Source organism: Trichosurus vulpecula, chromosome 4, assembly GCF_011100635.1.
Source record: "Trichosurus vulpecula isolate mTriVul1 chromosome 4, mTriVul1.pri, whole genome shotgun sequence".
In the NCBI taxonomy this organism is placed as follows: domain Eukaryota; kingdom Metazoa; phylum Chordata; class Mammalia; order Diprotodontia; family Phalangeridae; genus Trichosurus; species Trichosurus vulpecula.
Genome location: NC_050576.1, coordinates 144,297,858 through 144,313,827, shown reverse-complemented (window position 1 = coordinate 144,313,827; position 15,970 = coordinate 144,297,858). Strand labels below are relative to the sequence as shown.

The window sequence follows — 15,970 nt, the reverse complement described above, 5'->3', positions numbered from 1 at the left end:
TAATTCTAGTGAACTCTAAGTTTTCTGTCCTTCCAAGGTCATATGACCTAGGGAGAAGTATGTTTACTACTCTCCTAGCCTGTTCTCTGGTCTTTGAGTGACCATAAGCACTATTTTCTGCCCTGGAACTGTGACCAGGGTCTCAGCTCCCCTGAGGCTGCAAGTTCTGGTGTGCTAGTGTTCCTCTTTACCCGGTGACTGAGACCTAGGACTATGACCCAAATTTCCAAAAGGAAATTCAACAGAGTCCTACCCCCAGTGCCAGGCCCTGTAGTCTCTTTCTGACCAGTTTTCTGACCCCTTCACCATCTGTAACCTGAGATGTCCAGCAACTGCCTCTGTTGCTATTGATTCAGTAGCCCCCAAGGCTACTACTTCTGGTATGCTGGGATGTGACCTGCACTGGCCTGCGCTCTGTTTTCACCCTGGTACAACAGACCTTTCCTGCCAACCTTCTAAATTGTCTTGGGCTGGAAAATTGTTTCACTCCTTTTTCTGGGTCATGCTACCCCAGAATTTGTTTGGGGGTATTATTTAAAGTTGTTTGGAGGGGTTTAGGCGAAAGGTGAGGCAATTCCCTGCCTTTTCTCCACCATCTTGGCTCTACTCCCTATGCATATCCTTTGACCAAACCAAACCACTACTAGGTCTGTATCCCAAAGGAATTGAAGAAGAAAGAAAAGGAGCTATGTATACAAAAATATTTACAGCAGCCCATCAGTTGGGAAATGGCTGAACGAGTGGTGATATATGATTGTGATGGAATACTCTTATGCTATTAAAAATGACAAGCAGCATTCTCTGCTTGGATGTGAAGAGGCACTTTTCAGATCAAGAAATTGAAGCTATCTAGAGTCATTTGACAAATTCTCCAAATCACTATTGATTAGACAAATACAAATTAAAACAACTCTGAGGTACTACCTCATTCCTATTAGATTGTCTAATATGACAGAAAAGGAAAATGATAAATGTTGGAGATAATGTTGATGCAGTTATGAGCTGATTTAACCATTCTCTAGAGGAATTTGGAACTATGCCTAAAGTGCTATAAAACATACCCTTTGATCTAGCAATTCTACTACTAGGTCTGTATCCCAAAGAGATCATAAAAAAGGGAAAAGGACCCACATGCACAAAAATATAGCAGCTCTTTTTGTGATGGCAAAGAATTGGAAATTGAGGGGATGCCCATCAATTGGGGAATGACTGAACAAGCTATGGTATGTGAATGTAATGGAATACTATTGTGCTATGAGAAATGATGAGCAGGCAGATTTTAGAAAAACCTGGAAAGACTTACGAACTGATACTGAGTGAAGTGAGCAGAATCGGGAGAATGTTGCACACAGTAACAGCAACATTGTGTGATGATCAATTATGATAGACTTGGCTCTTCTCAGCAATCAATGATCTAAGATAATTCCAAGGGACTTGTGATGACAAAAATTGACAACCTCCAGAGAAATAGCTATGGAGTCTGAGTGCAGATTGAAGCATACTTTTTTTTTTACTTTATTTTTCTTGGTTTTGTTTTGGTTTTGGTTTTAGGTTTGTTTTCTTTTGCAATGTAAATAAAATAGAAACATGCTTTACATGAAATCATATGTAAAAAAAAAAAAGAAATGCAATGCTCGTTTTAGAAACAGGTGAAGTCTAAGTAGTTTTTCTCCTAGATAAGTGCTTAATTGAGGGCAGAACTCTCCTTTACAATTTTTATTGGTGAATGCCCCATTTCCCTAATTTATTACTTATCTTTTTTATATCATCTTCCTTTCCAAATATATCTCTCCCCCTTCCCCAGCCCAGAGTGTTTTTAAAGTATTTCAGCAAAACTAACTAATACTAAAACCAAGTCTAAAAGTATATGCAATGTTCCATGCCCATATTCTCCCACCCTGCCCCCCCTCAACTACTGCAGAAATGTGTATTTTCAAATCACTTTAGAGACATGTGGGGTAATTGCACAGTGTTCATTTTGTTGTTCTTTACATTATAATTATTGTACTCATTGTATATATTGTTTTCTTGGCTATCTTTTCTTCAGTCTGCATTTGTTCATATAAGTATTCCATGTTTCTCTGCCTTCTTCATATTCATCATCCCTTAAAATACAGCAATGTCCCACTATATTCATTCAGTACAGTTTGTTTAGTCATTCCCCATTCAAAGGGCATGTCATTTCTTTCCAGATCTTTGTTACTACAAAAAAAATGCAGCTTTAAATACTTTATTTATATTGAGTTTTTCTTTCTTTAATCTTCTTGGGTTCTATGCTTAGCAATGTGTTGTTGGATAAAAGGGTATGGATATTTCAGTCACTTTCTTCATATTATTCCTAATTGCTTTCCAGAAGGGATGAACTAATTAAAAGCTCCACCAATAGTGAATTAGTTTGCTTGAGTTTCTACCAACATTAACTCATCACATCTGTTGTCATGTTGCCATTTATTGTTAAAAGTTTGCAGTCATTTTGAGATCTGTTCCCTTTACCATAGGGAAATAGCTCTTAGTTTTTTGTATTAGTATTAACTCTCTATACCTTAGATATCATAGCTTTTATTAGAGATATCTGATGAAAAGATTTTTCCCCATTTGCAACTTCTCTTCTTGTCCTAGGTACATCAAAAAAATTTTTAACAGTTGTTTTTCAGTGTCACAAAATTGAAATTATCTAGTTTATCTTTTGCGATCACTTCTAGCCCTTGTTTGTTTAAGAACTTTCCCCTTAGACCTACCTGTGAAAGGTATACTCAGTCTGGTTCTTTACCTTTTTTATATGGTGACTTTTAATTTTCAGGTTACATATTGATTTTGAACTTATTGTGGTATACAGTATAAGATGTCACCCCATAATTTTTGGTTATTGCTTTCCAGTTTCCTTAACAATTCTTGTCAAATAAAGAGTGCATCTCCTCTCAATTTATATGCTTTTCCATTAAAAGAAAAAAATTGTGGTTTTACTGATAATTTAAAATGCTAGCACAATTATTTGTATTTTAGTATTGGGTAGTATTATTGCTGAATTATGACAGGTTATTAAAAATGTATCAATTTTATCTTCTTTGGTTTTACCAATATATCCATCATTTATGTGATAGCTCTTTCTCCATAGGATATTTCATGAAGACACAGATTTCTGAACTTAAAGGGACTGCAGTGGTCATTATTTTACTATAGTACTTTATCTGTTACTTCCCTTCTTCATCATGAGATATTTATAATTTTAAATATATAATGTTTTTTATCCATAGCAATGCAAAGTATTTCTTTACTGCTGATGCAGCGAGATTACACAATGGGTAGAGGGCTGGACCTGGAGTCAGGAATCCCGAGTTCAATTCCAGCCTCTGATACTACCTGTGTGACCCTGAGCAAGTCACTTAACATGTCTGCCTCAGGTTCCTAGACTGTAAAATGGGGATGATAATAGCACCTACTTTACAGGGTTTCATATGGATTAAATGAGATAATATTTGTAAAACACTTAGCATGGTGCCTGGCACATTGTAGGTACTTAATAAATGCTTGTTCTCTCACCTTTCCTCTTCTATATTTTTCAGTGTATTAATGAATTTTGAAGTTACACATTCATAGAAATATCCCCTATAAATTGTGAAGTTACAAATTTCATAAAATGGTTCAGAATATTTCATCTAACCAAAAAAGGTTAATTACATACTATATATATAACTATAATAACTGTATCTATATATGTATATTTAATTTTTAAATATATAAATCTATGCATACTATGCTTACAGGCAGCGGTCTGCATTAGGAGAATGCTTGGCTGCATTTGCTGGTGCTTTCCCTGTGGCTTTTTTGGAAACACATCTGAACAAACATAACACTTATTCAATCTATAACACTAAATCTACAAGAGAAAGAACAGGTAAAAAAAATTTTTAAAACACATTATTTTGAGATATTAAGCTAAAGATTAATAGAATTTATGTCATCTTTTCTTCCTATGAATTTTGTCTCACTTTTCCCCTTTAAATTTATTCATATGAACTATTTTAGCTTTTAAAACCCTTTATAACCCTGCCTCAAACTATCATTCCAGCCTCAATGTACATTATTCTCTACTCTGCGATCTAACCAAACTGACCTTTTTCTCTGTTTCTCACAAATGCCACATCTCCCATCTCAGTGCCTTTCTGCTGGCCATTTTCTATGCCTCAAATCATATCCTTAGCATTGTCATAGAATTTCTCTCTTCCTTCAAGACTCAACTCAATCACCATCTTCTGCATGAAGCCTTTCCTAATCCCTGTAATTGCTAACAACCTCCCTCCTGGAATATATTGTATTTAATTACTGTGTATTTATTTGCATTTATTCTCTTTATATTTATTAGTCATGTACTTACGTATTATCTTCCCTGTTAGGATATTGACTGCTTCAAAGTAAAGATTGTTTCATTCTTTGCATGTGTACCCCAGTATTTAACATATTCTCTTGCATATAAACATAGGTGTTTAATTAATACTTATTGATTGATTGATTGATAGTATATGCTTCTACAACTAGTGAATTGAAACAGTCTTTACATTTATTAATTTTATCTCTTTCACTAGTTACAAATGATTTCTTTCCTTTCTTGGTTCTTATCTGAATAACTTCATCTAACTTAAAATGCTATAAATGTGTCACTTCTGGGTCTATATGCCTATTTTAAAAGGTCCGTATTTGCATTTCCCTTGTTTGTGCTGGCTGCTTTCAGTGTATTTTAGTGGACAGAGGTCAGAAAGACCTGGGTTTAAGTTCTGACTTTTATAAATACTGAACATGTCACCTTTTGGCCAAGTAACTTAATCTTTTAAGGTGACAGACAAATATTTTTTATGTAACAATTTTTATATTGAAGAATAGGAGTAAAATATCGTCTACTATAATATTCCTTCTTGACTTACCCCATTGGTATACCATTTCATTAACCTGTAGGCATATGTAATTTGTAAATTTCACCTTTTAATTTTTTATGTTCTACCTACATATTTTTTGTAAACCCTTTAAAACAAGAATTATGTGCTGTGTTTCATGGAGCAAAGGAGAGAGAAAGGAAAAGACCCACAATTCCATATAACAAAGAGTGTATGTGCTATCTATATTTCCTTCTTTGAACACTTTTAAAATGTTTTTGTCTAGCTCTCAATTTGCCAACTAGTGTGGAAGAGGTTTGTCCAAATATACCGTCTTTGGAGAAGCTAATGGATGAAATTGTGGAACTTGCAGAGTCTGGAATTCGCTACACACAAATGCCCCATGTCATGGAAGTTATACTGCCCATGCTTTGTAGCTATATGTCCCGATGGTGGGAACATGGACCTGAAAACAATCCTGACAGGGCAGATAGATGCTGTACAGCCCTGAATTCAGAGCACATGAACACACTTCTAGGGAATATATTGAAAATCATTTATAACAACTTAGGTATTGATGAAGGAGCTTGGATGAAGAGGTTAGCAGGTAAGATTTTGAAAGAGTATTGCCATATTAAAAAAGTATTTTGACTTCTGAACAGTTTTGAATAAGTAAAAACTATATAATCTTTTTTCCATATTATTTATGGAAACTCAATGTTTTTCTTTTATTGACTAATGAAACTGCTTTACTTCTTATAGTTACCACTTTGTTTCAGAAGTTATCATGGGCTTACAATAATAATAATAATGATAATGATAATGATGGTAATGATGAAACATTCTGTTGATTTTCTGGGTGACCCAAGAAATTTCTCAGGCTCAATCCTTGGTAACTTTCTAAATATTTAACTTTTTAAAATTCCTAAGTAAACAAATTTCCCAAAACTTAAGAAATTATCCCTAAACTATAGAACCACTGAACTAGATGATCAAATAATTCTACTGTTGTTGCACTATATCAGTTTATATGTACAATAAAATAATCAGGAAATTACTTTTTTTTAAAATCAAATCATCTCAGCCATAGCCTATGACTTCTCCCTTTTTTCCTCCTCACCATCCTCCACTATGCCCTTGCCCTCATATCTACATTAGACTCTGCTCTAATCTGTCATTTTGCTTAGCTCAGCAGAACTGGGCTGCAACAACTGCTTCCACCATAGAAAAAGAAAAGGAATAGTTCCATAAATTGTTCATTGGAGGCCTAAGCTTGGAATCAACAAAGGATGGTTTTGAGAAACTACAATGAATAATGGAGGAAACTCACAGATCGTGAGGGATCCTACAAGCAGAAGATTGAGGGCATTTGGTTTTGTAATCCTTTTCTGTATGACTGAAGTGAAAGCAGCCATGTCTATAAAATTTCATTCAGTTGATGGAAGAGTGGTTCAGCCTAAAAGAGCAGTTTTTAGACAGGAAACTTGGGCTCATGTTACTGTGAAGAAATTGTTGATGAAATTTAAAAAGGTACTAAGAATATGGTTAAATTGATACTATTGAAATAAAAACAAATAGTTATGTTAAAAAAAAAGTAGGGATGGGGGGCATTTTTTTATTTGGTGATGATGATCCCATGAATGAAGTTGTATTGCAAAAATACCATATCATCAGTGGCCATAGTGCAGAAGAAAAGACTATCTAATTAATCAGAATTCTAAGAGTTGAAGAGAAGGTTTGGAAAATCCCATGGTAGTGGAAGAAATTTTGAACCAGTCCAAGGAAGCATTTTTAGAGAGAGATCTGTTGAATGTGTTAGTGGTTGTGGTTTTGGGAATGGTTATAGTGGCATTGGAGAAAGTAAAGGAAATGATACTTTTTTGAAATTAGTCCTCATTATAGAGAGTTATTTATTAATTTCATTTTATTCATTAGATTCATTCATTCACTCAAGTAATTAGTTTAATATTTATTATTATTAATAGTTATCTAATAATATTACCTTACAGTGGAGGAAGGATTTTTTTAAATACCCCAAAATTGCCTCTGAGACAGTTTTTAGCTTTTTTGTTATTTCTTTCTAGTAGAAATTGTTAAAAGCATAGAAGTATTCCTTCTTTGATAATGTTAAATTTGTAAGTTTCAGGTAACATGTGAAACCTTCTTTTTAAAATATTTTTCTCAAAGTTTTGAAAAGCTCTTAGCTAGAATCATGATGAAATAAGGCATAATATTTTCCTTTAAAAAATTTTTGCATGTGTAGAGTTAAGAAGCTATTTTAAATCATGATTGAATACAATAATTCTAAAAGAAAAAAAGCTAAATTTTAAAAATCCAGTTGGATACAAAAACTATTAGTTAATACTATAATTTAGGCAGGATAGTCCCATATTTACTGATCTCCATATAAATTCTTACATAGCTAGTTTTAGGAGATGAAGAAGTAAATTTCTCTTTTGCTTTCTTTAAAACAAATGTGGTGTCAACCATTACTAAGTTCATTGGTAGAAAGACAAAATTAGTCTGAATATGAGTGTTTATTTCTTACAAAGCTTGCAGAACATGCATATAGAGATACACATGGGAGCTCATCATAAGACAATGAACTCAAAGATGGATAGACAAAGCAGACCTTATATCTTCAGACCAATTCCCTCTCACCCCTCCCTCCCTTCCTGGCTCAGGACGCCTATGTTAGAATTATAGTCTCTGTATGGTTAACCATGATATGAGAAAGGAATTTCTTATGTGAATAGGTTGTAAGTACAATAAGACAAGAGGATTGACAAAGTGTCAATTAAAATTACAATCCCAGAATATCTGTGTTTCCTTTACCATTAACATGACATATCATAGTATATATCCATAAATACTTAAGATAATAAAAGTTCCATTATTCAAGGTAGTGTCTGGTCAAGGTGCCTTGTCCTTGGTAGTCATTAACAGAAGAAAACTTCATCTGGCCTTGTAGTGTTGACAGAGGAAGTGGCATTTTGAGTTCTCTCAAAGAACAAGGCATATCTGTTATGCCAGAAAATGCAAATCATTATGGTAGATTAAGCTCAGAGTGGGCCACAATGTCTCTCCTGATTGGCCAATCTCAGATCTTGGGGGTTCAAAATGGTTTGGGGAGGGGTCTGCAATGGTTAGTTACCTTGTTTTACTTGTATTTCTTGCCTTTGAATTTCCATCATGTCTCAGTGGTCTAAGGCTGAGAAAAATGGTATATAGGTATATTAAACTCAATCCAATAAACATTTCTTTATTGTGTGTAAGTTCTGTGTTAGTCACTGAAGTCTGGAGGTCTTTGTTATTAGGTAATTCCACCATCAAAGTAAATCAGCACTTGCTTTGTAATTTATTGTCTTAGAGAGTTGCCTGGGGCACTGAGGAATTAAATATTTGCTCAGAATCACATAGCCAATATGGGTCAGAGGAAGGGCTTAAATATAGTTCTTCCTGACTCTTGGTTCACTTCACCAACATAGACCAAGGTATGAGGATATGAAAATCAAAACCAAAACAAACAAAAATGAACTACTTGCCCTCAAAAGCAGCTTTCATTCTACAGGTGGGATACAACTTGGAAAAACTGAAGTAATTTGAGAGGAAGAGAGTATCAACTGGAGGAGTGTTAGGCTTGAATATGAGATATCATCTGAAGAAACTAGGGAGAAGAGTTAAATGTGAGAAAGGAGTTCATTCTAGCAGTGAGAGACAACCTATGCAAAGACAGGGAGACATAAAATGAAATGTTGGGTTGTATTTTCACAGTGAATGAGAATTTTATTTCCCTGCCATCTTAAAAAAAAGCAACTAGAAAGGATGATATCATCCTGTTGAAGTTTTTATATGTGTATGTGTATGTGCATATATATTTATGTGTGTTTTTATTGATAGGTATAAATGAGTACATATAGATAAAAATTCTAACTATCTTGTTTCAAACAGTGTTTTCCCAGCCTATCATAAACAAAGTGAAGTCCCAGCTCTTGAAGTCACACTTTCTGCCATTGATGGAGAAACTCAAGAATAAAGCAGCTATCGTAGTGTCTGATGAAGACCACCTCAAAGCTGAGGCCAGGGGTGACATGTCCGAGGCTGAGCTGCTCATACTAGATGAATTCACCACTCTGGCACGAGATCTTTATGCCTTTTATCCTTTGTTAATTAGATTTGTGGACTTCAACAGGTAAGTTTTTTAAAAGTCATTCATTTCACAAATCCATTTCCATACCAGTTTAGACATGAATCTCTCTTCTGATTTGACCCATCACTACATATGTGGGAATGAGATTATTTTTTTAATTTATTTATTTAATTTATTTAATATTTTAGTTTTCAGCATTGATTTTCACAAGAGTTTGAATTACAAATTTTCTCCCCATTTCTACCCTCCCCCCACTCCAAGATGGCATATATTCTGATTGCCCCATTCCCAGTCAGCCCTCCCTTCTGTCACCCCACTCCCCCCAACCCCCTTTTCCCTTACTTTCTTGTAAGGCAAGATAGCTTTCTATGCCCCATTGCCTGTATATCTTATTTCCCAGTTGCATGCAAAAACTTTTTTTTTTGAACATCTGTTTTTAAAACTTTGAGTTCCAAATTCTCTCCCCTCTTCACTCCCCACCCATCCTCCCTAAGAAGACAAGCAATTCAACATAGGCCACATGCATATCATTATGCAAAACCCTTCCACAGTACTCAGTGTTGTGAAAGACTAACTATATTTTGCTACTTCCTATCCTATCCCCCTTTATTCAGTTTTCTCCCTTGACCCTGTCCCTTTTCGAAAGTGTTTGTTTTTGATTACCTCCTCCTCCATCTGCCCTCCATTCTCTTGTCCCGCCTTTTTAATCTCCTTCCTCCTTCTTTCCTGTGGGGTAAGATACCCAATTCAGTGTGTCTGTTAGTCCTTCCTCAGGTCAAATCCGATGAGAGCAAGATTCACTCAGAATGAGATTATTTTTGAGGTTATGATTTATTTAAATGTTGTCTGGGTAAGTCGAACTTTACAGTGAATGTAAAATTTTCACAGCTCTCTTATCTCTGCCAGTAGCATTCTTCACCTAAAGCTGACTGATTGAAAAATATGAGCTTATTTTGACAATACAACACCCATTCCTACAAAAAACACTAGAGAGGCATAGAAATCAATGGAACCTTTCTTAAAACAAGTAGAATCTATCTGAAGCCTAGAGCAAGCATTATCTGTAATTAGGAAAATCTAGAAGACTTTCTAATTCTATCGAGGGTGCAACAAGAATGTACATTGTCACCACTGTTATTAATATTGTACTAGAGATGCTACCTACCTATCAAAATAAGATGAGAAAAAACAACTGAAAGAATAAGAATTGGCAACAAGGAAACAAGACTATCATCTTTTGCAGATGATATATGGTATACTCAGAGAACCCTAGAGAATCAACTTAAAAACTAGCTGAAACACCTAGCAACTTTACCAGAGTTGTAGGATATGAAATAAACTCACATAAATCATCAAAATTCCTATATGTTACCCCCCAAAAAAACAGCAGGATGAGATAGATAGGGAGATTCTATTTAAAATAACTGCAGACAGTATAAAATACTTGAGAGGCTATAGACATGGAAATTATATGAACATAATTATAACACTCATAAATAAAGACCAATTTAAACAATTGGAGAAATATTAGTTGCTCATGGATAGGCTTAGACGATATAATAAAAATGGCAATACTACCTAAGTTAATTTACTTTTTCAGTGCCATGCCAATCAAACTACCAAAGAATTATTTTATAGAGCTAGAAAAAATAATAACAATTCATGTGGAGGAATAAAAGGTCAAGAATATCAAGGCAATCAATGAAAAACAAAGTTAGGGAAGGTGACCTTGAAGTACAAGATCTCAAAGTATCTTACAAAGTGGTAATCATCAAAACCAATCTGGTACTGGCTGAGAAATAGAGTGGCACATCAGTGGAAGAGATTAACTACGCATTTACATAGTAGTGAATGACAACAGTAATCTAGCATTTGATATACTCAAAAGATGCCACCTATTAAGGTACGAACTCACTATTTGACAAAAACTGCTGGGTAAACTAGAAAATAGTCTGGCAGAAAGTAGGCATAGATCAATATTTCACATATGTGCCAAGATAAGTTCAAAATGATTTAGATACAAAGAGTGATATCACAAATAAATTAGAGAAATACAGGAAAAATACCTGTAAGGATAACGGAAGAAGGGTCTATGAACAAATGAGTTGGAGAGGATCATGGGAGGTCAAATGGATAATTTTGATCAAATTAAAAAGTTTTTGCACAAAAATCAGTGCATTTAAATTTAGAAGGAAATCAGGAAACTGGGAAAAATTTTACAGCAAGTTTCTCTGATGAAGGTCTCATTTCTCAAATATATAGGAACCTAAGCCAAATTTATAAAAATAAGTGCTGTCCCTCAATTGATAAATGATCAGAGGATATGAACAGGCAGTTTTCACAAGAAATCAAAGATATTGATAGTAATATGAAAAAATTCTCTAAATCACTACTGATTAGAGAAATAAAAATTAAAATATGAGTTACCACTTCATAACTATCAGGTTGACTAACATGCCAGAAAGGAAAATGATAAATGTTGGATGGGAAGTGGGATGTACTGTTGGTAGAATTGTGAACTAGTATATCTGTTCTGGATAACAATTTAGAACTATGCCCAAAGAGCTATAAAACTATGCATACCCTTTGATCCAGCAATACCCCTACTACATCTATATCCCAAAGAGATGAAAGAAAAAGGAAAAGGACACATATGTAAAAAATATTTATAGCAGCTCTTTTTTCTTTTTTTAAATTAATTAACTTATTTTTAGTTTTTGGCATTTACTTTCATAAGGTTTTCAGTTCTAAGTTTCCCCTTCTCCCTTTCCCCCTCTCCCCTCCCCAAGACAGCATGCAATCTGATATAGGCTATGCTTATACAATCATATTAAACATATTTCCACATTAGTCATGTTGTGAAAGAAGAATCAGAACAAAAGGGAAAAACAAGGAAAAAGAAAAAAAGAGAGAGAGATTGAAAATAGTATACTTTAATCTGCATTTAGACTGCATGGTTATTTCTCTTGATGTGGATAACATTTTCCATCATGAGCTTTTTGGGATTGCCTTAGATCATTGCATTGTGTTGCAGCTTTTTTTGTGGTGGCAAAGAATTCAATTGGGGAATGGCTGAACGAGTTGGTGGTATATGATTGTGATGGAATACTATTGTGCTATAAGAAATGATTGTTAAGATGGTTTCAGAAAAACTTGGTAATAGTTGTATGAGCTGTTGCAAACTAGGAGGACATTATACACAGTAACAGCAATATTTTAATGATAATCAATTGTTGAAGGCTTAGCTACTCTGATCAATACAGTGATCCATGACAATTCCAAAGGACTCATGGTGAAAAATGGTGTCCATTGCCAGAAAGCAAACCAATGGACTTTGAATGCAGATTGAAGCATGTCTCTTTTCTTCCCCTTCCCCCCTCCCCCCTGTAACATTGTTAATGTAGAAGAACTTTGCATGACTTCATTTGGATAATGGGCATCATATTTTTTTTTGCCTCCTCAGTAGGTGGTGGAGCAGGTAAAAGGAGGAAGAAAATTTAGAACTGAAAAGAAAATTTTTAAAATATCATGAGCTTAAAAGGAAAAGATAAAAAAGGACAAGGGTAGGAGGAGTAAGACCTTAATAATAACTAGGAAGAGTCAATTTAAGAGTAACATTTTAAAACACATTTGACTATTTTTCATCGCTTGACTTTGAAGTATCTTTGCCTAAATGGGAATCTCATCACTTTAAGAAATAACTGGGGGCAGCTAGGTGGTGCAGTGAGTAGAGCACCGGACCTGGAGTCAGGAGGACCTGAGTTCAAATCCAGCCTCAGACACTCGACACACTTACTAGCTGTGTGACCTTGGGCAACTCACTTAACCCCAATTGCCCTGCCTGCCCCCCCTCCAAAAAATAAATGAATAATAATAATAATAAAATAAAAAAAGAAATGTTAAAAAAAAGAAATAACTAAGGAACCACATTATTCATTATCTATTCTAGAGCAAAGTGGCTAAAAGAACCTAATTCTGAAGCAGAGGAGTTATTCCGCATGGTGGCTGAAGTGTTCATCTACTGGTCAAAGTCTCATGTAAGTAGGATAATATTGGCAGAAAGCTTTCTTATTATTCTATATTGAATGCTTTTAGGCTTTTAAAAAAGGACCCATTCTCCTTTCTCATCTTCCCCAGTCACTTAGATTGTGTGTGTGTGTGTGTGTGTGTGTGGTGTGTGTGTGTGTGTGTGTGTGTGTGTGTGTGTGTGTGTGTGTGTGGTGTGTGTGTGTGTGTGTGTGTGTGTGTGTGTGTGTGTGGCTTGTTGCCTCAGCTCTTTCAACATCAGTAAATTTTCACTTCCAGTCATAATGGTGAATCAGGCTTTCTTTTGTGAAGTTGGCATGTCATCATAGTATATTGCTTTTGAATATTTGAGATTATCTATAAAAAACACAATGAAAGGTCTCCTTGGCAGCTATTCTAAATGTTTAAATATGGTGTAGACCCCAAAATGTATTTAGACATAAATTATCTGGACTACCAGTATTACTTAAATTGACTAGACAATTGCAGCTACCCACTTTCTATGTTGTAGATTCATCCTTAATTGCTATATAACATTTTTATTGCAGTATTTAACACCATGTGTTTTAAAGTCTTATTGCTAACATATTTACCTTTATTCTATATATTCCATAAATCATCTTAAATACTCTCTTTTTTCTGTAATGATAATTTTAAATATGAAATAGCAACATAAGTTAAGTTTTATATGTAATTTAAGAAAGAAAAATAGAATGTTTAAAAGACTTAATTTTTAATAAGAAATCTTAATTCTATGGCCTAAAATAAAATTTTCAGAAATATAGTATATTTATGTTGTAAGAGCACTATTAGGGTCCCCCCCCCCTTTTGGGAAGGGTTGTAAGGAGTCATGAGACCTAAATTCACCCATTACTAGCTATATACTGTTGAGCAAGTTATTTAATCCCTATGAATTTTGGTTTCCTCATCTTAATAAAATGGGAAGTAGGCAGCATGGCATAATGGATAGAATGTTGTCTAGGAGTCAAGAAAATCTTATTTGAAGTTCTACCTTTGAAACTTAATTGGCTGTATGACTCTGAATGTAAGTCAGTTAATCTCTCAGGGCCCCAGTCAACTTCCTGTCAATCAGTCAACAAAATTAATTAATTTCCTACTATATGCTAGGCACTGATGATACAAAAATATTTACTCAAGTATTTCATTTATTTGAATATCTGGTACTTATAATGTCAATAGAATTATAGTTGGAAAGGTCCTTGTAGATTGTCTGGTCCAACCCTATACCTTATGCATTGATTCCCTCTGCATTCCAGTTTTAAAATTTGCCATTTTAAACGAGTAAAATATGCCATTTTTAGCATTCTTAGAATGCTTATTTTAAATGACATCTTTTCACAGTATCTTTTCAAGGATACTACTTTATGCAGGGAGAAAATTATCTGAGCAACACCTTGCTAGTCATGTTTTGTAGGGAAAAACACTTCTGAGAGACTTTCAAACCCTGATCAACTCTAATAATAAACCATGAGTCCAAAAGAACTCCCTTGCTACTCTAATTTGTTTATGAGGTGACCTATTCTCTCAGTCATGTATCCATTAACAGCTTATTTTAGTGTATAATGGTGTTGAATTAAGGCATATATTTTGCTTTAAAATCCTCTTAAAGCTCTCGGTGCAGGACAGGAGTCTGTTGGAGGTAGGTGAGATAGAAGCACAAGGCCTGCAGCAGTGGCAGCAGCTATTCCTGGGGCTCTCAGCCCAAATCTAAAGGCTTGAAACTCACCTTATTAAACTTCTGGGAGCCATGATTAATGGGTAAACTCTAAGAGCTCTCATCCCTCCCTTGCTGACCTTGAATAACCCAGAGAATACTTCCCTAAGAAAAACCCTGGAGTAGAGGAGCCAGAAGTAGGGGTTCAGCAGTTCAGCTTGGGAAGCTAGGGAGATGGGCTTTTCTTGCAGTGAAGGAAGGAGACTAGTGCAGGAAGGGAGGCATCCCAGCAAGCCCTACCTTAGTAGACCAGCAGGAGTTCCTGAGCCCCAAGGGGGTGGAGCCAGCAAGCACCAACACCAGGATCCCGGGCATGCCTTCGCACAGCCAGGGGAATTGGCAGACACCAGCGCAGACAAAGGCTGAGACTACCCATGCTATAGCACAGCCGTAGGGGAAGAGGAGACTGCCAGCAGCCACACTACCCCTCCCCCATACCTCATGCTATGAGCTTCATTGTAACCCTGGGAAAATTCAGAAAGACTTCACTGGGCTTAGATCCTTGGCACACACCAGCCAACTCCAGCTCAGCACCAGGTGAGCTGCAGCAGTATATAGCTTTTAGCTGACAGAAGCAGAGGCCACAGCACACAAAGACCATAACTTGGCCCCTAGCTCCCAACACAAGAAGGTTGGGACAGAGCCACCTGGGCCCCAGAAACAGAGATCTACTTTAAAATACAGGAAAAAGGCAACCACCATAAAGAAGCAAACTAGAAAAGTAAAAAAGACCATTGAATCATATTATGGGGACAGAGAAGATCAAAAAATGAATTTAGAAGAGAACAGCATTGACATTATACCCACATCTGAAACCTCAAAAGGGAATATGATCTAGCCTCAAGCCCCAAAAGCATTCCTGGAAGAGCTCCAGGAGGATTTTAAAAGCCAAATTAGAGAGGTAAAAAGAAAAATTACAGAACCTAGCAGGAGAAAATGACTCCTTGAAAAGTAATATTAGCCAAATGGAAAAAGAGATGCAGAAGCTGTCTGAAAAAGCAATTTGTTAAAAATTGGAATTGGGCAAGTAGAAGCTAATGACTGTATGAGGCATCAAGAATCAGTCAAAATCTAAAGAATGAAAAAATAGAAGAAAATGTAAAATATCTCATTGGAAAAACAGCTGACCTGAAAAATAGATCCAGGAGAGATAATCTAAGAATTATTGGTCTACCAGAAAGCCATGATGAA

At 35.4% G+C, this 15,970-nt stretch overlaps 1 protein-coding gene across 5 annotated transcripts in view; it reads left to right on the top strand.

Moving 5' to 3' along the window:
• The window catches only part of RYR2 (ryanodine receptor 2), an 828,134-nt gene that overhangs the window by 651,052 nt on the left and 161,112 nt on the right, over window positions 1–15,970 (top strand). For all 5 annotated transcript variants that reach the window (XM_036753924.1, XM_036753927.1, XM_036753925.1 and 2 more), the window contains 4 exons: window positions 3,765–3,895; window positions 5,155–5,475; window positions 8,820–9,060; window positions 12,968–13,055. In XM_036753924.1, the coding sequence (XP_036609819.1) occupies window positions 3,765–3,895; window positions 5,155–5,475; window positions 8,820–9,060; window positions 12,968–13,055 (781 nt within the window). The remainder of the gene's footprint in view (window positions 1–3,764; window positions 3,896–5,154; window positions 5,476–8,819; window positions 9,061–12,967; window positions 13,056–15,970) is intronic.